Here is a 19,608-nt window from a genome sequence, read left to right as displayed (position 1 = left end):
ACACACACACACCCTAACCCGATCGCGATGCGCTCCGATCTGTCCGACGACAAGCACAGTGTGCAGCTGGCCGCGGCCGAAATCGCGGAATCATCCGACACCAGCGGCTTCTACGAGCTAGCCTCGAACGGTTCTACGAACGGGATCATCAATGGAAGCGGACACCATTCGCACCATCACCATCAGCAGCAGCAGCAGCAGCAGCACCATTCGCAGCCCCATCATCCGCATCAGCATCATCATCACCATCAGCAGCAGCAGCACCAGCAACATCACCACCAACACCACACCAGTCATCATACTGCCCATGCCCAGCATCAGCATGAGCTGCAGCAGGACAAGAACGCAAACCTGCTGCAAAGTGAATCCCTCACGACCCATTCGACCGGTGGCGTTACGCTGAGGGCGACCGCACGACCGAAAAGGGCCACCCGACGCATGCAAATGGTGAGTGTGTAGCGGGTTTATCGATTCCACGCTGACCTAGTGCAGATAGGAAAATTCAAGGGGGATTTTTTTGTGGGAATATTGGAAATTATGTGAGGAACGTCCTCCTCATGGCTTTGTTTCACCTTTCTGTCATGTCTGTCCTCTTCGGCGGTAGATATTTCTTTCTTTTACCCCCAGCCAAGTTTGCACTTGGTTTAATCTACTTTCTCACTCCGCTCGTTCTTAGAGTACCCCCAAGACTATCAGCATTCGCCCACCGTTCGAGGAGAGTTTTTGCCGAAAAGTAACCCTCCCCCCAACCCAATGATGGGGTTTTTATTTTGCGATAAAATAAGCTGATAGTCCACACTTTTTACGACTCTAATTACTGAAATCGATATCGACCTGCGTACACCTCCTTCTGACGTGTGTTGGGAAAAAACGGGAGAACCTCCGTTTCCACCAGGTGGGCGAAACCTGAGCGCATTCGCGAATGCGAAAATTCAATCAACCCAACCCGAGAACCTATGGAAAGGGCCACAGGGTTGATACAGCTGTGTGGCTGGCGCGGTACTGCAGGCTCGTACTGACTGCTGCCGAAAGGGCGACAAATGCGTGCGCTTCTTCACCTTCACACCAGCCCGACCCGAGTGGTGTGGTGTGACCGGTATCGTGTTCCGGTGCGGATATTAAACGGTTTGTTTACTCTGTCATAATGATAATCGTGCCTTGAATCCGGTTCACGAATATTGGCAGTATCGTACAGCGGGCAGGCGGTTTCGGACACGACAAAACAGCAGTTTCAGTACGCACACGGCACTCACCTGCATCCGCTGGTTCTTGCTGGTACTGACTGCCGGCGCTGGCTGCCAGGGCTAGCGTTATTTACGCCTCCGTGTGAGAAGAGGGTGTTTGGTCGGTGGTTTCTTTTTGATACAGCGCAAGAAACTGCTTCCATAGACCGGTTGGAAAGCGAAAGTCGTAAATGAAAGGTTGAAAAGCAAATGAATTTTTGGTATCGAAAAAAAGCGTGGGATAGTAATCAGGGGTACCGGTTTATGACCGGCTATTACCGGCGCAAGAACGATTTGCAATCGATCATGCATGGGATGGGGATGGGTAAAGGCTAATAGAAGTGGGTATTTTGTGTGTTCCTGACGCAGAGAACGAATCGAAAATTAAATATGACCCAAACAAGCTATTGTATTAATTGGTGCAATAAACTTCGTACACCTTAAACGATGTTGGAAACACGCTGGATGGCAATGGCAATACAACTAGTACAGGTGACTTAGTAGATTCAAGATTGTTAGTATAGTAAGGCCACCAAGTCACAATGGATTAGGTAGCTCAAAACCATAGCCATGACCGTCGTCGATCAGTCGATCCTCGCTCTTGGCTTCCGAATGATCGGATAATGACCTGAGATTCAAGTCAACCTAACAAAATCTATTGGTCGCTGTTAAGTGCCTGCTAGCTTTTGAGCATTAGGGCCTCCTGGTAAGAAGAGCTCTCAGCGCTTCCGAATGATGGCAGAGCTATTTTCTGAGGACAGAGCTTCTTTTACAATGACAAACTGCAAGATCCCAGCGCACAGGTCTGACTATCCAATTATGGGTAGAATCAAGTCATAAAAAGCCAGAAATGGCAGGCCGAGACCCTGTTGGGGTTGTAGTTCCAATGAAGAAGAAGAAGAAGACACTTCATAATGAGGACATAGCTACTTTGTGCGAGCACGGGTATCTAGTGAGAGCCTAGCTACATAGTGACGGAGCAGCTTCATAGCGCAGACAGCGCTTCATGTTAAGGACTTACCTACTTTGTGAGGGTAGAGCTACTACTTGAGGACAGTTTTTTAATGTGCAAAAATAGCTATAAAGTGAGGACTTCATGGTAAGGATAAAGCTCTATCCATTAAGTGTTTCTTCAACGTAGCTCTACATTAATTTGAGAGTCACTTCGATTCAGAGTTACATCTGTAAGAAGGTATCGAGAGGGCTCACTTGCCCTTCAATTGACGAATATGCTTGACGAACTGCTCATTCTAAATTATTGTCACACCGAGGGCTACGTCTCAGGCATGAACGGCGAGTTCCGTAAAATAATACGAGAATATGCTGAAATCGTTTAGCCGCAAACTCTAGCCAATGTATCAAAGATTCACAGCGAGAGAGATATCTCGTGATACAGAAAAGCCTTTCTCCATGAGAATCTGCTGCGTTTTACGATTCCACCATATTTTGGCTGTTCAGCATTTGTCCCTTATTAGACAAATTTGGTGTAAAATTCAAAGTGGTCATAACCGATGCATTTGTGAAACCCTTTACTTGGTTGGAGTTATATATTTTCTGTCTTCCTTGCTAAGATTGAGGAAAACAAAGCAATAACTGTAACGAACCCAGTATAGACCACTGCTAGCTCACCAACGTCATTCGCTAGCACAAACTGCATCATCCCCAATATGCAGCCAGTTTTCTTACGTTGTGTCTTACCTCACCATTGCAGGAAGCCACCATCGACCCGGACATGACGGACTCAAGCTCGCAGAGTGACGATACGAGCTGCGGTAGCAGCCGTACGGGCAGCCGGGGCAGTAACGGTGGCCGCTCGGGTCAGGGAGCGGCCGGCAATGGGAGCAGCAGCAGCAGTGCCGCCCGACGCCGCAAAGGTGCCATGAACGCGAAGGAACGGAACTTACGGCGGCTGGAGTCGAATGAACGCGAACGAATGCGAATGCACAGCTTAAACGATGCGTTTCAGGTGAGACTTCCCACCTGTGTTCCTGTGATCTCCCTGTATCCCATCCGACTCAAATATCATCTCGTTGAACAAATGTACGCCAGCCCTTACTTTACCTTGTCTCTTTCGCAATTTCTTCCCCTTTTTTGTTGCTTCATGCTGCACGGACTTGATGGTAAAACATCGATTGTTATACGATATGGTGCGGAACCGGCAAACATGGTCCTGTCCTGTGCTGGCTGGAACAAACGACGGTAATGTCTTTGTTTGTCCAGTCACTGCGAGAAGTCATTCCGCACGTCAAAAAGGAGCGGCGGCTTTCGAAGATCGAGACGCTTACCTTGGCGAAGAACTACATCACCGCGCTGACCGACGTTATAATAGTGATGCGCGGTGAAGGAGAAGCGGCGGCAGCCGCCAATGCTGGCCTCCCGCTTCACGCCAGCGCCACGCTGCCCACCATTACCGACGTCGGCACGGTGGCCACGCTAGCGATGCAGGGCAACTGTCTCACGGCGATCCAGAGCAAAGCGCAGCCGGAAGTCGTGGGTCCGTGTCACGCAACCGACGTGGATCCGATTTCCACCTCGCTCGATCTTATATCCGCGTCCGTCGTCGGTACAGCGCTCGACTGCCACGAGCGTGTCCTGCAGCATCATCTCACGCTTCCGCCGCAGCACCACCATCAGCAGCAACAGGTGCAGGATGGTAGCAGCAGTAGCACCAGCAGCAATGGCCACGGCTCCACCACCAGCACCACCAGCAGCAACAGCAGCAATGGCAGCAACGCCAGCAACGCCAGCAGTAATGGTGGCAACGCGAGCATCAGCAACAACACCACCGGCAGCATCATTGACGTGTCCGGCGTGGCGGCGGCGAACGGCCACCATCCACAACACCACGGTAGCATAAACAACAATCACCTTAATACCCACCATTTCAATAACAATAGCGCTAGCAGTATAGATATCGAAAACAGCTTCTACGAGGATCCATTTCAAATGATGTAATCCCCAGTTCTCGACCGTCGGACGAAACAGAAGCGAAAAACAAAAATCGGATCCCCCCCCCCACGAACACATTCCATGCTAGGGGTCCTCGAATGCTCCGGAAATGTTTTCAGACATTCTGCTGAAAGCAAAAGAATGAATCTTCCCACTCATCTTCCAGGGGGCAGGCAACACGTCCGATAACGCTGCCCCGTGCGCTGCTAGTCGGTCTATTGTTTTGCGTAATCTCTTTCAGAATTCCAGCACAGGGACCTAAAGAATAAACGGCCGGCTTTTCCGGGTGGAGAAAGCGGAAATAGTAGTAGTGGAAAGGTGGGAAACGGGGAAAAAAACTTCTTGACAAAGATTTGCTCTTATAAGTCCCGCCAGGATGGTCAGGTCCTATTTCTTTAACTGTAAACTGGAACATAAACAGGGACGTTCTATTTTTAATTTTGGCCAGTGGTCCGTTTCCTTTCTTTTAATATGTTACCATTTTTAACTTTACCTTCCCATTTAGAACCTCCGGAGTTCCGGACACACTAGAACAAACTCTCCACAGTTGGTTTGTTTTACCAGGATTTCAATTTGTAGCCCAACACCGATGCCGGTGACTTCCACCGACAAACAAACCTAAAGAGACAACCGAGAACGGTGCTTGCTTCTAAAATCTCCTGACTTTTCCCTGTTGCACGTATCCACTTTCCTGGGGATCCTGGCTTCAGCTCTCTGTCTCTCTCTCTCTCTCGTCTCGACCTTCATCAGGTGACAACAAACACCCTTTTTTTTTCTTCCGCTACGACTTTAGACCATCCCGCTTCTATGTAGGCCACCCGGTTAAGGTAATTTTTACTGCTTGAAGGTTGGCACGGTTGGCCATCCGAGGCCTTGGGGAACGTGGACAGCCACAGCACAACAATCGCACAACCGCAAGCTTACGGACAGATTGTTGCTTTATTTATTCGCCTCCCCGTTTTGTCCGGGAGGTTCCAGGTGATTTATTATTATTCCACGTGCGGGCGCTGAAATTCTACTCTCGGTAGCCCCAACCCAAAGCGCTACCGGTGGCTACCGTCCTTGAAGTTCCGTTTTCATTTCCCCGTAATAAGAATGACCACATGATAAGGGGGCGCCACCGAGCGGCCCATGTGCAGGACGACATTATAATGGCTCCCCATGGGCGGCTGGGCCGGGATCATCTTGGTGGGCCCGATTCCAGTTTTTAGGTTATGATTAGGCGTAAGAATGGTGGACCGAGAAGTTGGACTCATTGTCTCATCGGTATCATGTGGTTGAAGTACAATAAGAAAATTGCAGCCATCGTGACGTGTGCTTTCGGGAGAATGAATTTTAAGTACAGCCCCATTGTTGGATGTTGGATCGGTCTGCATACTAATGGGCTGGGATTTTGGGGACTTATGTGGTGCTAACATTTGTTCGTTCATTATTCTTCTTCCTCAGCGAATGGCCATAATCCTCTGTCCTGTAGCACTTATCGAAACCACCCATGGACGAACGAGAGAGGCTCATTCAACCGTACTTAAAGGCCACAAACAAACATCCCATGAATGGTGAGGCGAATTGTGATAGTCCTTTCCGGGAAAGCTGCGACCGTAATCTGTCCTTTTGGAAGCACCAGGGGAAGGACATTCTTGAGGACTGTCCTATTCTGGTCTTATTGAGATTGGATCACATTCCTCACAGTCGTGATGGCAAACAGATTAAGAAAACGCGATGGCGGGGAATAGCAATCGATCACTAATTCTTTGTGCCATATATGAATGCGGCCACGATGGCAATGGGGAACCATTTCGAGCTTATTATATTATACTCCGATTATTTTACAGTACCCACCCAGCGAACAAAAACTTTGTCTAGAAGCGGCATCAGAAAATATAAAAATAGATATTTCCGGTAGCGCCTCACGCATCTGCACGTGCCTTCGCGTGAGATGCATTATGGCTAAATGTATTACGCCTCTTGTTGGCCCCAAAATTGGCAACTTTTTCCAAGCTTGCTCAATCCAATTACCATTCCAAGGGGCACCATTTTTTGCATGTGGCACCATTATCGAAAGAGCTCCCGAAAACAAAGTCGCTAAACGAATCAACGAGTTTTTTTGTACCGTCGGCAGGATAGAACCGAAATCGCGAATCGCTGTTGTTCTTTTTCGTGCAGCGGGCACACACAAGATGTCCTTTCGTCCTTTGCGAACACAAAAAAATGAAGTGAAGGAAAAACGTGTCACATCGATACGGTCACCTTCAAACAGAGCAACTCCTTAAAGCTCGCGTAGGGAGTGTCTCGTTATCGCTCGTCCTCCCGATGGACGTATCTTCGTCAAAGGCGACAGATAATAAATTTATCGAATTTTTTTTTTGCCCTCCACTCGCTGTGCCCCCTGTACCATCCGTATCGTTTCGGGATAGGTTAGGATGATCCATGCTTCGTTCTTGTCTACCTACCGATGGGAATGCGATAGGAACACTTCATTCTCACTTTCCGTTGCCGATGAAGTGCTCGCAAAGCAAGGAAATATATTTTTTAAATATGCTTTCCACCTTCCCTTTGGACTCCTCGTCAGCTACCCTCGTCAGTAGGTTGTCCGTTGAACTTGCTACGCACACCTTGGACTTTATGATGACCTTGTACACAGATGTAGCAATGCAAAAGAGGGCAAAGCGCAGGCAATAAACGGTGCCAGGTGAAGTATTATAAAAACTCCCCACACCGCCCTTAGAGCTCCCTATTTTTCACAAACAAGCACCCTTTTTCCAGATTCTACTTCACAAGAATTCGAGGCAGTAAAACGATTTAGAATTTAGCGTAAAAGTTCGTCATGGTTCGGTCCTCTGTCCTGTGTCATGGAAAATCGACCCGTTTTCGTATTCAACGCGGGAGAAAAGGTTTACAAAATCGTTATCTCCAATGACGACCTAGGAGCGTGCGTGTGTGTGTGTGTTTGCCGTTACGTCTTGTGCATTTCTTATCGTCCCAGACCCATTCACACAGCGCTGTGCGGATCGCAATAATTTTATTCTAGCACGCAATCGAATAGGATAATTTGACAATCGTGCGGCATGAGACCGTGGGGGTTATCGAAACGATTGAGGAAAGAATCTGAATACATCAATCATAATTTTCTGGAGGGTTTTCTCCTCGTCGAAGCTTCAAGATGATGCTAGAGCATGAAGGACCAGGCGTCTCCATTTGAGACTTCGTATGAAACTTCTGTGCCAGGTTGTTGGAATGTTTGTTACAGCTAGAATTTTAATTTTTCTAGCATTCAATCGAGACATACAGTACTATTTTCCTGAGAAATTTCTTAATAAAAGGTATGAAAAAGAGGGGCGCCGGTCTTCACACGGCAGGACTGGGGTCAAAGTCTCATCTGGGCCATTCCCCCATAGTGAGGACTGACTATCCAACTAAGCGGTATCATTAAATCCAGTAAGCCAGAACTGGCAGGCATGATCTAAGAGGCCATTAGGCCAAGAAAGAAGAAAAAGATGTATGTTTTTACATTAGCGATTATCCAGCCCTTAGGTTGATCAAATCGTCCTCAAAGTTAGGAAAATGTTCATGCTCAAGGTTTCCGTATCGAGGCAATGGGAATTTGATTTGAACAAATAATTTAGCATATTAATTTATATGCGTATACATCAAATATCCGGTCAATTCCTGTCTCAAGAAATTCCTTATATTGCTATTTATTACCTTTGCCGTAATGTCTATCCAACAATCTTCCCCTTTTAACGGCAAATCGAGCGGCAATCATTCTTGAGCTCAATTATTGCCATTAAGCACACCTTCACATCTTCCCATCCTCTCATCGTTCAGGTGCCACATGTTGCTTCCCAAAACGACAGAACATGCCGACACTGTGTTGATCGCGAAAGGCACAAAGAAGATAAATACGTATTTATGTACATCTAATTCTATCAAACGCTTCCTCTGCTTCACACATCTCGCCTGCCTTGATTGCGTGAACCCTGGGTTGGGTGGTGTGTTATCGTCATCGGTAGCTTCTCGACAGTGTGTAGAAGACACACGCAAACACCCTCAACAACTCGACTGGGAAAAACAAAAGCAAATGTTCTTCGACCTCTTCGGGTTCGGTACGGTCGTCGACGACGCGAGTGGATGGAGATCCTTCCAAGAATTTCCATTCCCTCCGCGTATCGGATGGCAACGTTTCGCAGGCATCGCTGAGTCTTGGGTACCAAGGATGGGAAGATTGTGGCAGGGCGGGGGAGGGGGGGGGGAGAAATCCTTTAAGGAACCGTTTATAATAACATTACACGCAGATTTACGCATCTACAAAGGAAGAACCAATATCTCCCGGGTGGCCCACACACACGACCCATGAAGGTGTGAAACACCATTAACACACACACACACACAGTAAAAAAATGTGAATGTGCCAGAATACTTTTTGGGGAGTGGGTGCCAGTTTTTCCACCTTCTTCGATATTTGTTCGGATCCGATAAACCTAATACAGCCAATGGGGAATAATGCTGGGGAACAAATAAAAGAAAAAAAAAGAACCTTAAAACACTCCACATTTGGGAGGATAGACGAAATACGAACATGAAGAGGCGATGGATTCAAAGAGCGACCGAGGACTGCCTGTTCGTGTGGGATGGCGCTATAAGCTTATTCTCCGTGGGAAGAATTCGCTAGAAAACGACACTGGTCCAAGATACAACAAGGCGCACAGCAAAAGCTGCTTCTCGGCACATCGTTTTTCTTACCCCGTTTTTCTCCAAACGTTGCTCGCACCATTCATCACCAAAGTGCCATAACGAAGGCAAAGCAAAATATGGTCCCCGTTTGCACCGAGCACCGCACAACAGGCACGGAGCATGAGGCAGCGGGACGATTTATCAGGATTTTCGTCAGTTCAACGCGTCAACGAATTTGTTATTCCATTCGTTGTTTTTTTTTGTTTGTTTGTCTCGTTCGCTCATTCAAACCGTTTCCATGATGGTGTGTGTGTGTTCCGATGTCACCAACCCGTTACATTTTTTTGCCCTCCCAAAGTAATAACTTCAGGCAAGGATGTTTGCGGCCGCACTTTGCGCTAACATGTTTCTTTTGCATTGGACTCGAGTGGCACTTTTGAACAGGCTCGTCCTACTCCATCTCGGCAAATCATCTGTTATCTGTTTTGGCATAGCATTCCACACCACCGGGAGCGGCTGGAACGCTTCAGTTTCAAACCCTCTCGTGTACCCGACCGGTGGTCTGCGGACGACATAAGGACACCGCGCGTTCGCGTGAGCTCCTTTTCATCCAACCGTCTCGCCTTTTTGCAAGCATGTTTGCGTTTGACTCTGTTGCGTTTGATGACATTTCGCGACGACGACGAGTGTCTTGCGCCGATGATGCCTCGGCGGAAGAAATAGCGGAAAGATATTTATGTTAATCAAATTTGACATACCGATTTCCGGGAAGTAACCACCACGCACTTCCAACACCCGCATGCAATCCCGCATGGCAAAAGAGGGGAGGGGGCACTGACGTTCTTTCCAAAATACTAAATGGGGAGGGGAGGTGATTTTAGTCTGCCCAAGTTGTCCCAACATATACCCCCCCATCCTTTAGATATCGCGAACAGGAACGATGGGGAAGGGTTTGTTTATGCAAGGAAAGGGCTTGTTTTTCCCCGATGAGCTTCCTGGTGCTGGTTGGAGGACTGTTAAGCTTTGACGGATTATCTGGTCCTTAAATAGTAACAACCCCGGCCGGGTGGCTTTCCTGTCGAGGTAATTATTGCTGGTATCAAAACATTTCAACGGAACAGTCAACGGACACCGGAAAGGATTTACCTCCAGCTAAATTTGAATGGCTTTGAGGTGAAGGTAAACAACTATGCTTTAAATAAAAGTTCTCTTAGAAGGAATTCTGATGCGAAGAGATGGGAGACTGGTTAAAAACAATTGTGAGAAGCTTTTTTAAGTCTCTTCATTCGATTCTGAAAACGAGAAAGTCTGTCGAAACAAATTTTGACCACTCAATAGAGTTTAACGATCCTTAAATTGCAAAAGAAACTGATAAGGAAGATTGTGGCTTTATTGTCTTGTGGCGTTATCGTAATGAAACTTTAGCGATCCGTGATAAATATCCTAAATATCCTCAATAGCAGAGCATAATTGTATATAGTTCGCTGTCCTAGTCTAAAGCAAAAACCAGCTTAAGGACTTTCTTCTTTCTTCTTCCTTGGCACTAAACACCTCCAGAGGTCTGGGCCTGCCATTTCTGGCTTTCTGTAACTTGATTTCATCCGTAGCAAGGTAGTCACAGTCCTGCGCGCGGGGAGGCGGTTTCTATGGGATTTGAACCTGCCATGTGAAGATCACCGCCGTTACTGTCAATGCCTCCGGACCACCCAGCTTAAAGGTCATCTTTAGGAAAATATCTTTATGATAGTGGGCGCGTCTTCGGTCGAGAAGACTCTTAACTGACCTCAGCAACGGCTAATACATTGCTTTGGGCGAACCTCTATCGAGGAACCTTATTCTACAGCTATGTGTCTATCTAACAGCCAAACAACAACATATTTTCCTGACGGTAGACACTGTTTGACACCTTTTTTCCTAGCAGAATACGCCTTGTACAGCGTATGAAAGCAAACAGCAGCATACATACGGTAGAAAAAGGGGCAACAATTGACAAACATTGTTATTAAAGCAGGCTTGCCACAATTACCACACCAGACGATTAAGAGTACGGTCAGTGACCGGCGTGGAGCACCATTACACCGTATCCTTAAATGCAATAATATTTCTTCTTCTAACGATAATAGCTGAGAAGTGCATCGAGAGTAAAAAGACACACGAAAGGACAAGCCAGCCACCTACGGGCTTTAATGGTGCTGTATAATGCAATTATGCACTCCGCTCCCGAAGGTTCCCCCCGAACTAACCTTACAATACAATGACCAATTTCTAACCATGAGCTGAGCTGGTTGCAGAGATTGCTTGCCCACTTCTTCCCCAAGATTATGGTTACAACACATTCCTTCCGGTTCAAATTTTCATGCACCACCCATTACAGCACACATCGGCGATCCTTAACGAGACGATTTGCCAGTGAATAGTGTCATAACCGTTTGCTCATAGCGACACCGTGTTAAAAACAGAAAGTAACTGTCACAAACAAAGCCGTTAAGGATTTTCCCAACCTTATCCTCTCTCTCTCTCTTCCTGTTCTTTTGTTCTTGTTTTTGGTTTGTGGTTGTTTAGTCTGGCATTGAAGTTACCACACGTTAACACGATCGCTTCAAAGTGAAACAAATAACGAATTGTAAAAATATTAATTAAAAAGCTTTAAATGTTAAGTAAAACGTTCATTCAGAATACTGGTAAACCACGCTCTACACCTCTATGCTATATCGAACAAAGCAAGGAAGGAAATGTCAATAAAGCAGTAGGCAACTAATACTAATCTTAACAGAATACAGAATTTAAAACGCAAAAAAACGACAACGATTTCAAATCATACGGCCGTGGCGGCTCATTGCAGCTCAGGTTTGGTACCGTCCGAGCCCGAGGAAGCAGTCGAACGTGGAGGTGAAGGCAGAAGGGGGTGAACGCGGTGTTAATTACGGTACATTCTACATTTAGTCAAATTCGTTACATGATTCCAACATAAATGCTGTGCTGAGTAAATAATTAAATACTAAGAGCTAGAGCCACTAGTGAAATACAGCGTACGGGCATAACAAACCCGCTGGGCTAAACACTTACTGTTGTTTGTTGAAAGGTGATATGGTTTTTTTGTTTTCCCTACTTAATTAACCTAGTCACATAGAACAATGTGCATGAAGCATAGTTACAACATGCTTGTAAAATTTCAGTAAAACGGTAACCCCATTTACATACCCCACATTCCCCAAGGTAACGCAAGCTGTCCAAAACAATATGTAAATAGTGAAACAACGGTTAAGGAAGCAAATAGAGAGGTGAGAGAGAAAAATTAAAGTAAATAATAAAGTAACAATGCTAGATGGTACCAAACACACAAAATAAGTACAAATGGACACAAACACTTCGATTGCCAAATTAAGCTGCGTTGATGCGTTAATAGTAAATGTGGAACGGTAGGAATAAAACCACAAGGGACCCTCACGGGCCCGGGGCAATGGTAGTGGAATTGTAGTTCGTAACTGAATGAGTTGATTAATTTTAAGATCGTTACTTGCGTTAGAAACTTGCTGCCGTCAGCTCTGTGCCAACGCTTGAACAAAGCGTGTTAATATCCGAGAGGTTACCAGCGCGTGGCAGCAGTGCTTGATGATGTGTGGGCGCTAAAGCTACATTAAGTAATTCATTTAGGAACTAGAATTTAAGGGAAAAGAAACATCAACCAAAACTGGGGAGAAGTAAACCTAGGAGGAAATCTTTCGTTTGTAAATCCACGTCCTTCCAGGAGCAGCTACCTTTTATGCGCTAAAAAACGCACTTATCGAACGGACTAAAAGTGACACCGGAAATTGGAGCATGCGTGGAAGCGTAATGTTTCGTCACACACGAGTGTGAGTGCACTGATACCACTTCCTGCACCCAATGTACTAGTGTAAAAAATTTAAGACCATTTTCAACAGCGATAAGAAATGTCAGCCATAAGCCATAAGAATTATTGCCGTACATATTTGGCCCCAGTTCTGTTAATATTATATTATTGTATATTACACCTAATTTAATTTAAATGAAAGTACATTAGATTCACACCCAAATGAAGGTCGGGCTAGTTCAGTAACTCAATTTTGTTCTCATTGGAACAATCTTGCTTTAACAAAACAGCAGCAAGAAATTAGTGGCTAAGGACCCAGTGGCGGATCAAGACTTTGGAGGCCCCGAGAGGAATGGCAGCAGAGGCCCCTGCAATTGTGACTCGTTTGTGAGTAAGATCATTATGATTTCCCTAGCGAGCGAGGCCCTCCTTACTGACGAGATCGCGAGCGGCCCTTCCGTTCCTTGGTTGATCCGCCATTGCAAGGGCCTCAATATAGTATCTCACGGACATCTTATAAGACGTTTAGAATTATTTCATTTTTCCAAATTTTCCAACTTCAAAAATAACATAATTTGGTCAGAAGATTTTAAAAGAAATATGGCCTGGTCATAAATATTATTTTTTTCAATAGTTTTGTTGTAGAAAACTGGTCGTTTCACTGCATGAAACAGACCAACAAATGTGAAGAGGCATCATAAAAGGACGGAAGTGTAAATTGTCAGCCAAAGCTGTGCTGGGAAGTGGTCTCAGTGTGTAGTAGTAAGCTTTGTTAAAGCATTACATGTACATTAAGCTATCTGATAAGCAAGTTTGATTCGCTTTTAAATCTGCAACAACACATTGCATCGTAGCTCGTAAGCATTACAACTAGCGTAAGTAACACTAGAATGGGGAATCATGTTTTCGCTCCTTCTTCAAACAGAATAAACTCGTTTTCATCTCCAGTATATCCATCGTCCCGGCACATGTGGACCTGTGGACGCCCTGTCGCAATATCGTTTTCCACACTCACGCTTTCCCTTTCCATTCGTATCCTGCATCGATGTGTGTATGTGTGCCAAATGCATTGTAAAAGTTTAGTTACATCTCCATTCTTACATCTACCAATCCTAGTCGTGTATCTGTGAATGTTTGTAGAACGAAAACTGATCAATATGGGCCACAACCACGTAAGCAAAATTCGTAGATTTCGCCACCGTACAAGTGTGCGCTGTGAAAATAAAATCACATTCCAATGTTAAAGCTTTGTGCTGTGTTTTGGGCGTGAGATGAAAGAAATTTTAAAGGAAGAGAAAGTATTTTTTTAATGACTTTTAATGCGTTTAAGGTGAAACTCGATCGAACATTTGAACAGAATTATTCTTACCAGATCTTATCGTAGCTTTGTATTGAACACACTGATGGAAAGAGAACTTAAAATCTACCTCTTCCTCCTCCTCACTCCTCTCCTCCTTCCAACCCATCCATTTTGAAGCTAATCTTGCGGCATTCCATCGTTCGCAGATTAACGACAGCGATGCTTTGGTTTTCCGAAAACGAAGGCACACATACCAGTCGCGTCTGTTGCCCGTTAGCACCCGTCCACAGCTCCGTACTGAATTCGCCCACATTCCCGGCAAAGTATACGTGCGGACAGTCGCCGATAATGAATGGATCCTGTTGGTAGTACGGATAGCACGGCAACGTATCCGGGGCGGTCGGTACGATGTGGCTCCAGCGTAGCGTTGCTCGCAACGCTTCCAGTGCGTTCGGTATCTTGGAGTAACGCATCACATCCTGCACATTCTGCCCGGACGTTCCGACCACGTACCGATCGGCTAGCTCAAAGGCGTACGGATTGGGTACACCCTTGAACGCACTGAACTGCACCGAACGCGGAAACAGACAGTGGTGCATCGCTTGCTGCGGTAGCATGTGATTGGCCGGATCGAACTCACCTGGCATCAGGTCGACCGGGACCGATTGGGCGAGATTGTGTATCAACGAGTCGACGGATTTTACCGCACCAAGGAGAGCGTCCGTTTCGGTGGTGACCTTCGATTGTAGATGATTTTTCGGTTTCGAGCTTGCCTTCACCGAATTGCCCGCGATGATGATGCGTACGATGCTGGCCGCTTCCCAATCGTGTCCCTCGACGAGACCTTCGAGATTGCCAAAAACCCACTGTTGCAGTAGTTCCAGCGAGGGAGAAAAATCATTGGCAGCAGTCTGGAATCGCAATTGATATAAGCATGAAACATATATGTACAGTAAAAAGTGGTGTAAGTTACCTGATTTAATCCTGACATCAAAACGAGCAACGGAGAGGTTTCCAGAGGCTGTAACTCTTTTTGAGGACCTCCCTCATAGAAAATATGATCCTCGACGAAAAACCGTCCATCGCTTTCCTCATATCCTGTGGGTGAATTTAAAATAAATATTAGAATACTATAACAGCTACTTAAGCGTGAAAGAAATGACAACCGATTGTTTCACGAACATTATGCGTGTGTTAAGGTGAAATAAAAAATTAACCCATAAAAGTTATAAACAAGTGCACTTAAAGTAATTGCAATATGTACAAACAAATGGGGTGCTGTTAAGAGAATAATGCATAAGTAAATGGATAAAGCTGTGCGGGTGATTATAGACAGCGTATTTTAGTTTTATAGCCACAAAAAAACATGAGGAAAACAGTAAAGCTAGACATCATTTCACTTACTGTCTTGGCCTTATTGGTGGCGGATAGATTCAGAGAGGGCATTTGTTTCGATTTCGATTGCATATAACAAATAGAACATGAAATTAGAGTTCGATCCATTCTTTGGTTTCCTTTTTCCTCTTCGATCGTTATTGTTTTCTCCAGAGGTTCATTGGACTACGGCATAACTTACCCATGACGGCACACACCACTCCCGTCACTATCGAGTGTACGTCTATCTTCCCGACCAGCTTGATACGCTGCAGAGCATCTTCCAGTATCAAAATATCATTATCGTTCGTGTAGTGCGAGCGGGGTGGCTGTGGAGCCAGCTGATTTTCCTCCGATATTTCCCGCAAGATGCTCGGTTTCAGTTCCTACCGATACACGAAAGCAAAGCGCTTAACTCATACCATTTTCTTCGCCCTATCATACATTCCTACCTGGTGCTTAAACAGGGTTCCAATAATAACACACTTCTGTGGACAGTCCTCACGCAGATCGGCCAGCCTTTTGATCGGCATTTCGCTGCCCCACTTGCGCTGTACGCTCGCTTCCAACAGCTTCAGCATCTCCTCCAACCGGGACGCATAGATGAAAGCGAACTGTTTGGAGAAATCTTTCTTCACGAAATGGAAACATTCCGATTTGTAGGTGTACGGCACTGTTAGTCGCTCAAGTGCGCCGTCGGCCGAAGGGTTGGAAAAGTTTGTGTCCTCGGGAAACAACATTTTTGGGGACGTGCGTTACTTCGCTAACAACGGGGGGAAATGCGCTACAAAGGAATGCAACGCGAAAATACCAAAACAAAACAATTTTGCCGCCTACTTGTTGACAGCAGCGTTGACAGCTAGACGACAGCACAGGGTGGTTATATTGCGCAAAAACTGAAAAATACAATAAAAATGCCGTTTTAACGATTTTCGAGGATTAATTCCGGTGAATAATTCAATCCTATGCCCCTTTTTTAGTCATTAAATGCTTCATAATGCAATAACACAGATATGTTGTCCCTTTGTTTTACCATTGATGACATCAGAGGAAGCGAATGCGGGTGCGTTCCCATTTTCCCCCCAGCAGTATCAAGACAGCATCCAACGGAGTAATGTCAATCTGCCGGCTGCAAACTCGTGCATCGTCCATTTTTACCACCTCGATCCGCTTGTTTAGTTCCGCTATTGCAAAAAGCATGGAAAAGCACGAAGTGGTCCCCGACGTGGTGCCGGTTGCCCCGACCGAGGTGGCCAAGGTAACGTACCCGAGCGGCGCGGTCGTCAGCGAGGGAAACGTACTCACCCCGACCCAGGTAAAGGACGTACCGAAGGTGGAGTGGAATGCAGAAAGTGGCGCCATGTACACGCTCTGCATGACCGATCCGGATGCACCGAGCCGCAAGGAACCGACGTACCGCGAATGGCATCACTGGCTGGTTGGAAACATTCCCGGAACCGACGTGTCGAAGGGTGAGACGCTGTCGGCGTTAACGTTGGCTCGGGACCGCCGCAGGGAACCGGTCTCCAATCGTTTACGTGTTTCTGGTGTACAAACAAGATGGCAAACTAAACCTTCGATGAGCCCCGGCTGACGAATACCAGTGCAGACAACCGTGGCGGATTCGCCATCCGTAAGTTTGCCGAGAAGTATAAGCTGGGCAACCCGTTGCCGGGAACCTGTATCAGGCCGAATGGGACGATTATGTGCCGCTGCTGTACAAGCAGCTGGGAGCATAAGTTGGTACTCCCGCCTGGCTAAATTGGCTTAATTGGTGAGAAGGGTAGGGCAATAGCATCACCCAATGTCGTACTGCACCGTATTGCACTTAACGTCTGTGTCGGGAAAGCAGCCCCGTTCAACGGTAGAAATTGCTAGAAGCACCGACGTCGTTGGAAAAGAAAAAAGACAAAAAGAGTAAAAATAAACACTACTGATAAACCTTCCATGCACGGTGCAAAGCCCCGAACCTGTGTCATAATAGGGAGCTCAATCAGACAAAACGTTTTCTGCTCACCTGCTAAACATGGAAAGAAATACACACCTATTCGAATAGCGTGAATAGCTGGAATGAAGTATTTATTTGCAACGATTTTCGTTCGGTAATAGAACTCTTGTAGAAAGATGCACATTAAAAATGCATTAAACAATTCTAAGGAGAGAGAGAGAGGAAAAGGAAATACTTTTACCAGGCGCCGCTATCGCTCTTAAAGCTTCAGTCCCTGCATGGACCGTGTCAGCGTATCGATGTCCCAAATGACCAGCTGGCCATCTAGTCCGGACGTGCTGACACGCTGCACATTGCCCTTTTCCCCACTGTACACGCAAACGCTAGTGATCGCATTCTGGTGAATCGATTCCAGGTTCGTGTCGGAGTTTTCCGTGCGCAGATTGCGATCCAACGACTGGAAGATGCGCATTGCCGAAATGCCACTCTGTTTCTTCTTCGTCGATTGATCCAGCTTGGCGGCCAGCACAATCTTACCACTGTCCGCAACCGTGTAAATCAGCGGCACACAGCTATGCCCGGCCACCAGGATCGAGTGGGGCGAGATCCACTCGCAGCACAGGAACGGTAAGTACTCCGTTTTCTGCTTAATGCCCACGTTCCCCCCATTCGCCATGCCGATGTTGATCGCACTATCGTGACCCACCCAGCAGATCCGATTGCCATCGGCCGAGAAGCTTACGCTGTGCACCCAGCCACCACCGCTGCTCGAGTTTTTGAACTCGGCCAGAATCTGCCCGAGCGGTTTCTTCGGTCCCCAGGCCGTCGGTTCCGGGTGCTGCTCGATGTCCTTGATGAAGGCCGAAAATACGCGCACCTTGTAGTCGGTGGAACCAGCCACCAGCAACATATTGTTCGGGTGCCAGTCGAGTGACGTTACCGTGGAACGGATCGGCTTTTTGATGTGCTTCGACACCCACCAATCGTTCTCGGACTCGAAGTAGCACACCGAGATCAGGCGGGCGCCCGACCCGACAGCGAACTTGTTCTCCAGCGGTGACCAACGCACGCAAGTGGCGGCACGGTTGATGCGCAGCAGTACCAGGGTAGGTTTCCACTTGCCATCGTCACCCTGCGTCCACACGTAAGCATTCCGATCGACGGCACAGGTTACGATGCGGTTGGTGTTCGGTGCCCAATCGATGCCCATCACGCGCAGATCGTGCTGATTCAGCACATCGGTCAACTTCCACTCGGACCCTTCGCGCTTGTAGATATGCACCTCGTTGTTGTTGGGCGAGATAGCAATTTCTGTGAAGGGAAGGGAGATTGCGTTAGCAGAACGAACCGTGACTAATCCAGTGCCCCCCGGACAGACTGAAACCCCAGGGGGAGTAGCGTACTTACGGGAACGATCCTTGTTCCATGCATGGCAAGTAATGGGGTTTACCGTACCACCAAACGTATGGCGTTCAGTCATGCTGGTTAAATGTTCACTTTCCGGTTGAGATCGTACTTTAAATCACCTCCAAGGGAAGGTAACGAGGAAACGCCCAAACGCAAAACTGGCGTACCACACGGATCTGTTTGTTCTTTTCGTGGAGCCGCAGCAAAAAATGCACTTCAACGAGCACGGCGGAATTGGAGGAATCTGCACAGAGGAGGGAAAAGATGATAAAATTCGCGGACTCTGGTCCGTCTACACGAATTTTATCCGCCAAGACCGGAGGAACGAATCCGAAGGGACAATCGCTGCAAATGCTACACAAGCAAGCAAATGATTCACGGCAAAAAACGCGTATACGAATGTTTTGACAGCTCGTGCTGTGGGTGCTGTCTCAGATGCTGTCAGTTAGCAGTGCTGCCAGCTACGCCCGACCAAAGACAACAATTAAATTTCTTGCAGCGCTTTTTGAACTATTAGCATTATACCATCATTGATTGTGGTTTCTACTAGCATTTGTGATTATTTTAAGCCTTCTTTTAAATCCGAACACAAAACCTTTCCATTCGCGAAAAGGAAATATTCAAATTCTCCATTTGTTTATTTGTTGTTTTTTCCCTTTTTTCACTGGCAATCAGCTGCCAGCAACATTGTTATTCTTTTGTTAACTGGCACTGTGCTGACAAAGCATAAACCCGTTCGGAATCATCTTCCCTGTTTACGTCCACCGTACACACATACACAGCTGTGTTGGAATTTTTATGCAATTGTCTAGTTTTTAGTTAATCTTTTCACGGTCTTATGTTTTTGGTTAATGCTCCTCCTGTTTCGACTGATAAGATTAGCCGTGGGGTGCCGGTGTATGTG

At 46.6% G+C, this 19,608-nt stretch overlaps 3 protein-coding genes and 1 pseudogene across 4 annotated transcripts; 2 read left to right on the top strand and 2 right to left on the bottom strand.

Annotated features, from left to right (window-relative positions):
* The first annotated feature begins 281 nt into the window (after positions 1-281).
* LOC118515316 (class E basic helix-loop-helix protein 22-like) lies at positions 282-4,229 on the top strand. Its single transcript, XM_036062003.1, has 3 exons — positions 282-447; positions 2,935-3,189; positions 3,444-4,229. Exons 1-3 carry the CDS (start codon positions 439-441, stop codon positions 4,176-4,178), a joined length of 999 nt encoding a protein of 332 aa, XP_035917896.1. The 5' UTR covers positions 282-438; the 3' UTR covers positions 4,179-4,229.
* Positions 4,230-14,034: 9,805 nt separating this feature from the next.
* LOC118515318 (DNA polymerase delta subunit 2-like) lies at positions 14,035-16,165 on the bottom strand. Of its 2 annotated transcripts, XM_036062005.1 has the most exons (5): positions 15,802-16,165; positions 15,552-15,735; positions 15,380-15,388; positions 14,949-15,073; positions 14,035-14,886 (listed from the first exon to the last, which is right to left on the bottom strand). In XM_036062005.1, exons 1-5 carry the CDS (start codon positions 16,087-16,089, stop codon positions 14,116-14,118), a joined length of 1,377 nt encoding a protein of 458 aa, XP_035917898.1. In that variant the 5' UTR covers positions 16,090-16,165; the 3' UTR covers positions 14,035-14,115. The 2 variants fall into 2 exon arrangements, with proteins under 2 accessions (XP_035917898.1, XP_035917901.1); XM_036062008.1 differs by lacking the exon at positions 15,380-15,388 and having other exon boundaries at positions 15,802-16,163.
* A 268-nt stretch (positions 16,166-16,433) lies between these two features.
* Positions 16,434-17,342, top strand: LOC118515320 (annotated as a pseudogene).
* A 54-nt stretch (positions 17,343-17,396) lies between these two features.
* On the bottom strand, positions 17,397-19,111 carry LOC118515319 (actin-related protein 2/3 complex subunit 1A-B-like). Its single transcript, XM_036062009.1, has 2 exons — positions 18,705-19,111; positions 17,397-18,608 (listed from the first exon to the last, which is right to left on the bottom strand). Exons 1-2 carry the CDS (start codon positions 18,775-18,777, stop codon positions 17,557-17,559), a joined length of 1,125 nt encoding a protein of 374 aa, XP_035917902.1. The 5' UTR covers positions 18,778-19,111; the 3' UTR covers positions 17,397-17,556.
* Between the last annotated feature and the right edge of the window lie 497 nt (positions 19,112-19,608).

The sequence above is a fragment of the Anopheles stephensi genome, unplaced genomic scaffold (genome assembly GCF_013141755.1).
Source record: "Anopheles stephensi strain Indian unplaced genomic scaffold, UCI_ANSTEP_V1.0 ucontig14, whole genome shotgun sequence".
NCBI classification, from domain to species: Eukaryota; Metazoa; Arthropoda; class Insecta; order Diptera; family Culicidae; genus Anopheles; species Anopheles stephensi.
Note: the sequence above shows the minus strand (reverse complement) of the source record. Positions and strands in the feature narration are given on the sequence as shown.

Bases quoted from the DNA above. Each gene is read 5' to 3' on its own strand.
- LOC118515318 (XM_036062005.1), bottom strand. From the start codon at position 16,089: ATGTTGTTTCCCGAGGACACAAACTTTTCCAACCCTTCGGCCGACGGC. The intron at 15,736-15,801 runs GTAGGAATGTAT...GTGTATCGGTAG, and splicing joins GAACCCTGTTTAAGCACCAG to GAACTGAAACCGAGCATCTT. The intron at 14,887-14,948 runs GTAACTTACACC...TTGCGATTCCAG, and splicing joins TGATGTCAGGATTAAATCAG to ACTGCTGCCAATGATTTTTC.
- LOC118515319 (XM_036062009.1), bottom strand. From the start codon at position 18,777: ATGACTGAACGCCATACGTTTGGTGGTACGGTAAACCCCATTACTTGC. The intron at 18,609-18,704 runs GTAAGTACGCTA...TTCCCTTCACAG, and splicing joins ATGGAACAAGGATCGTTCCC to AAATTGCTATCTCGCCCAAC.
- LOC118515316 (XM_036062003.1), top strand. The intron at 3,190-3,443 runs GTGAGACTTCCC...TTGTTTGTCCAG, and splicing joins GCTTAAACGATGCGTTTCAG to TCACTGCGAGAAGTCATTCC.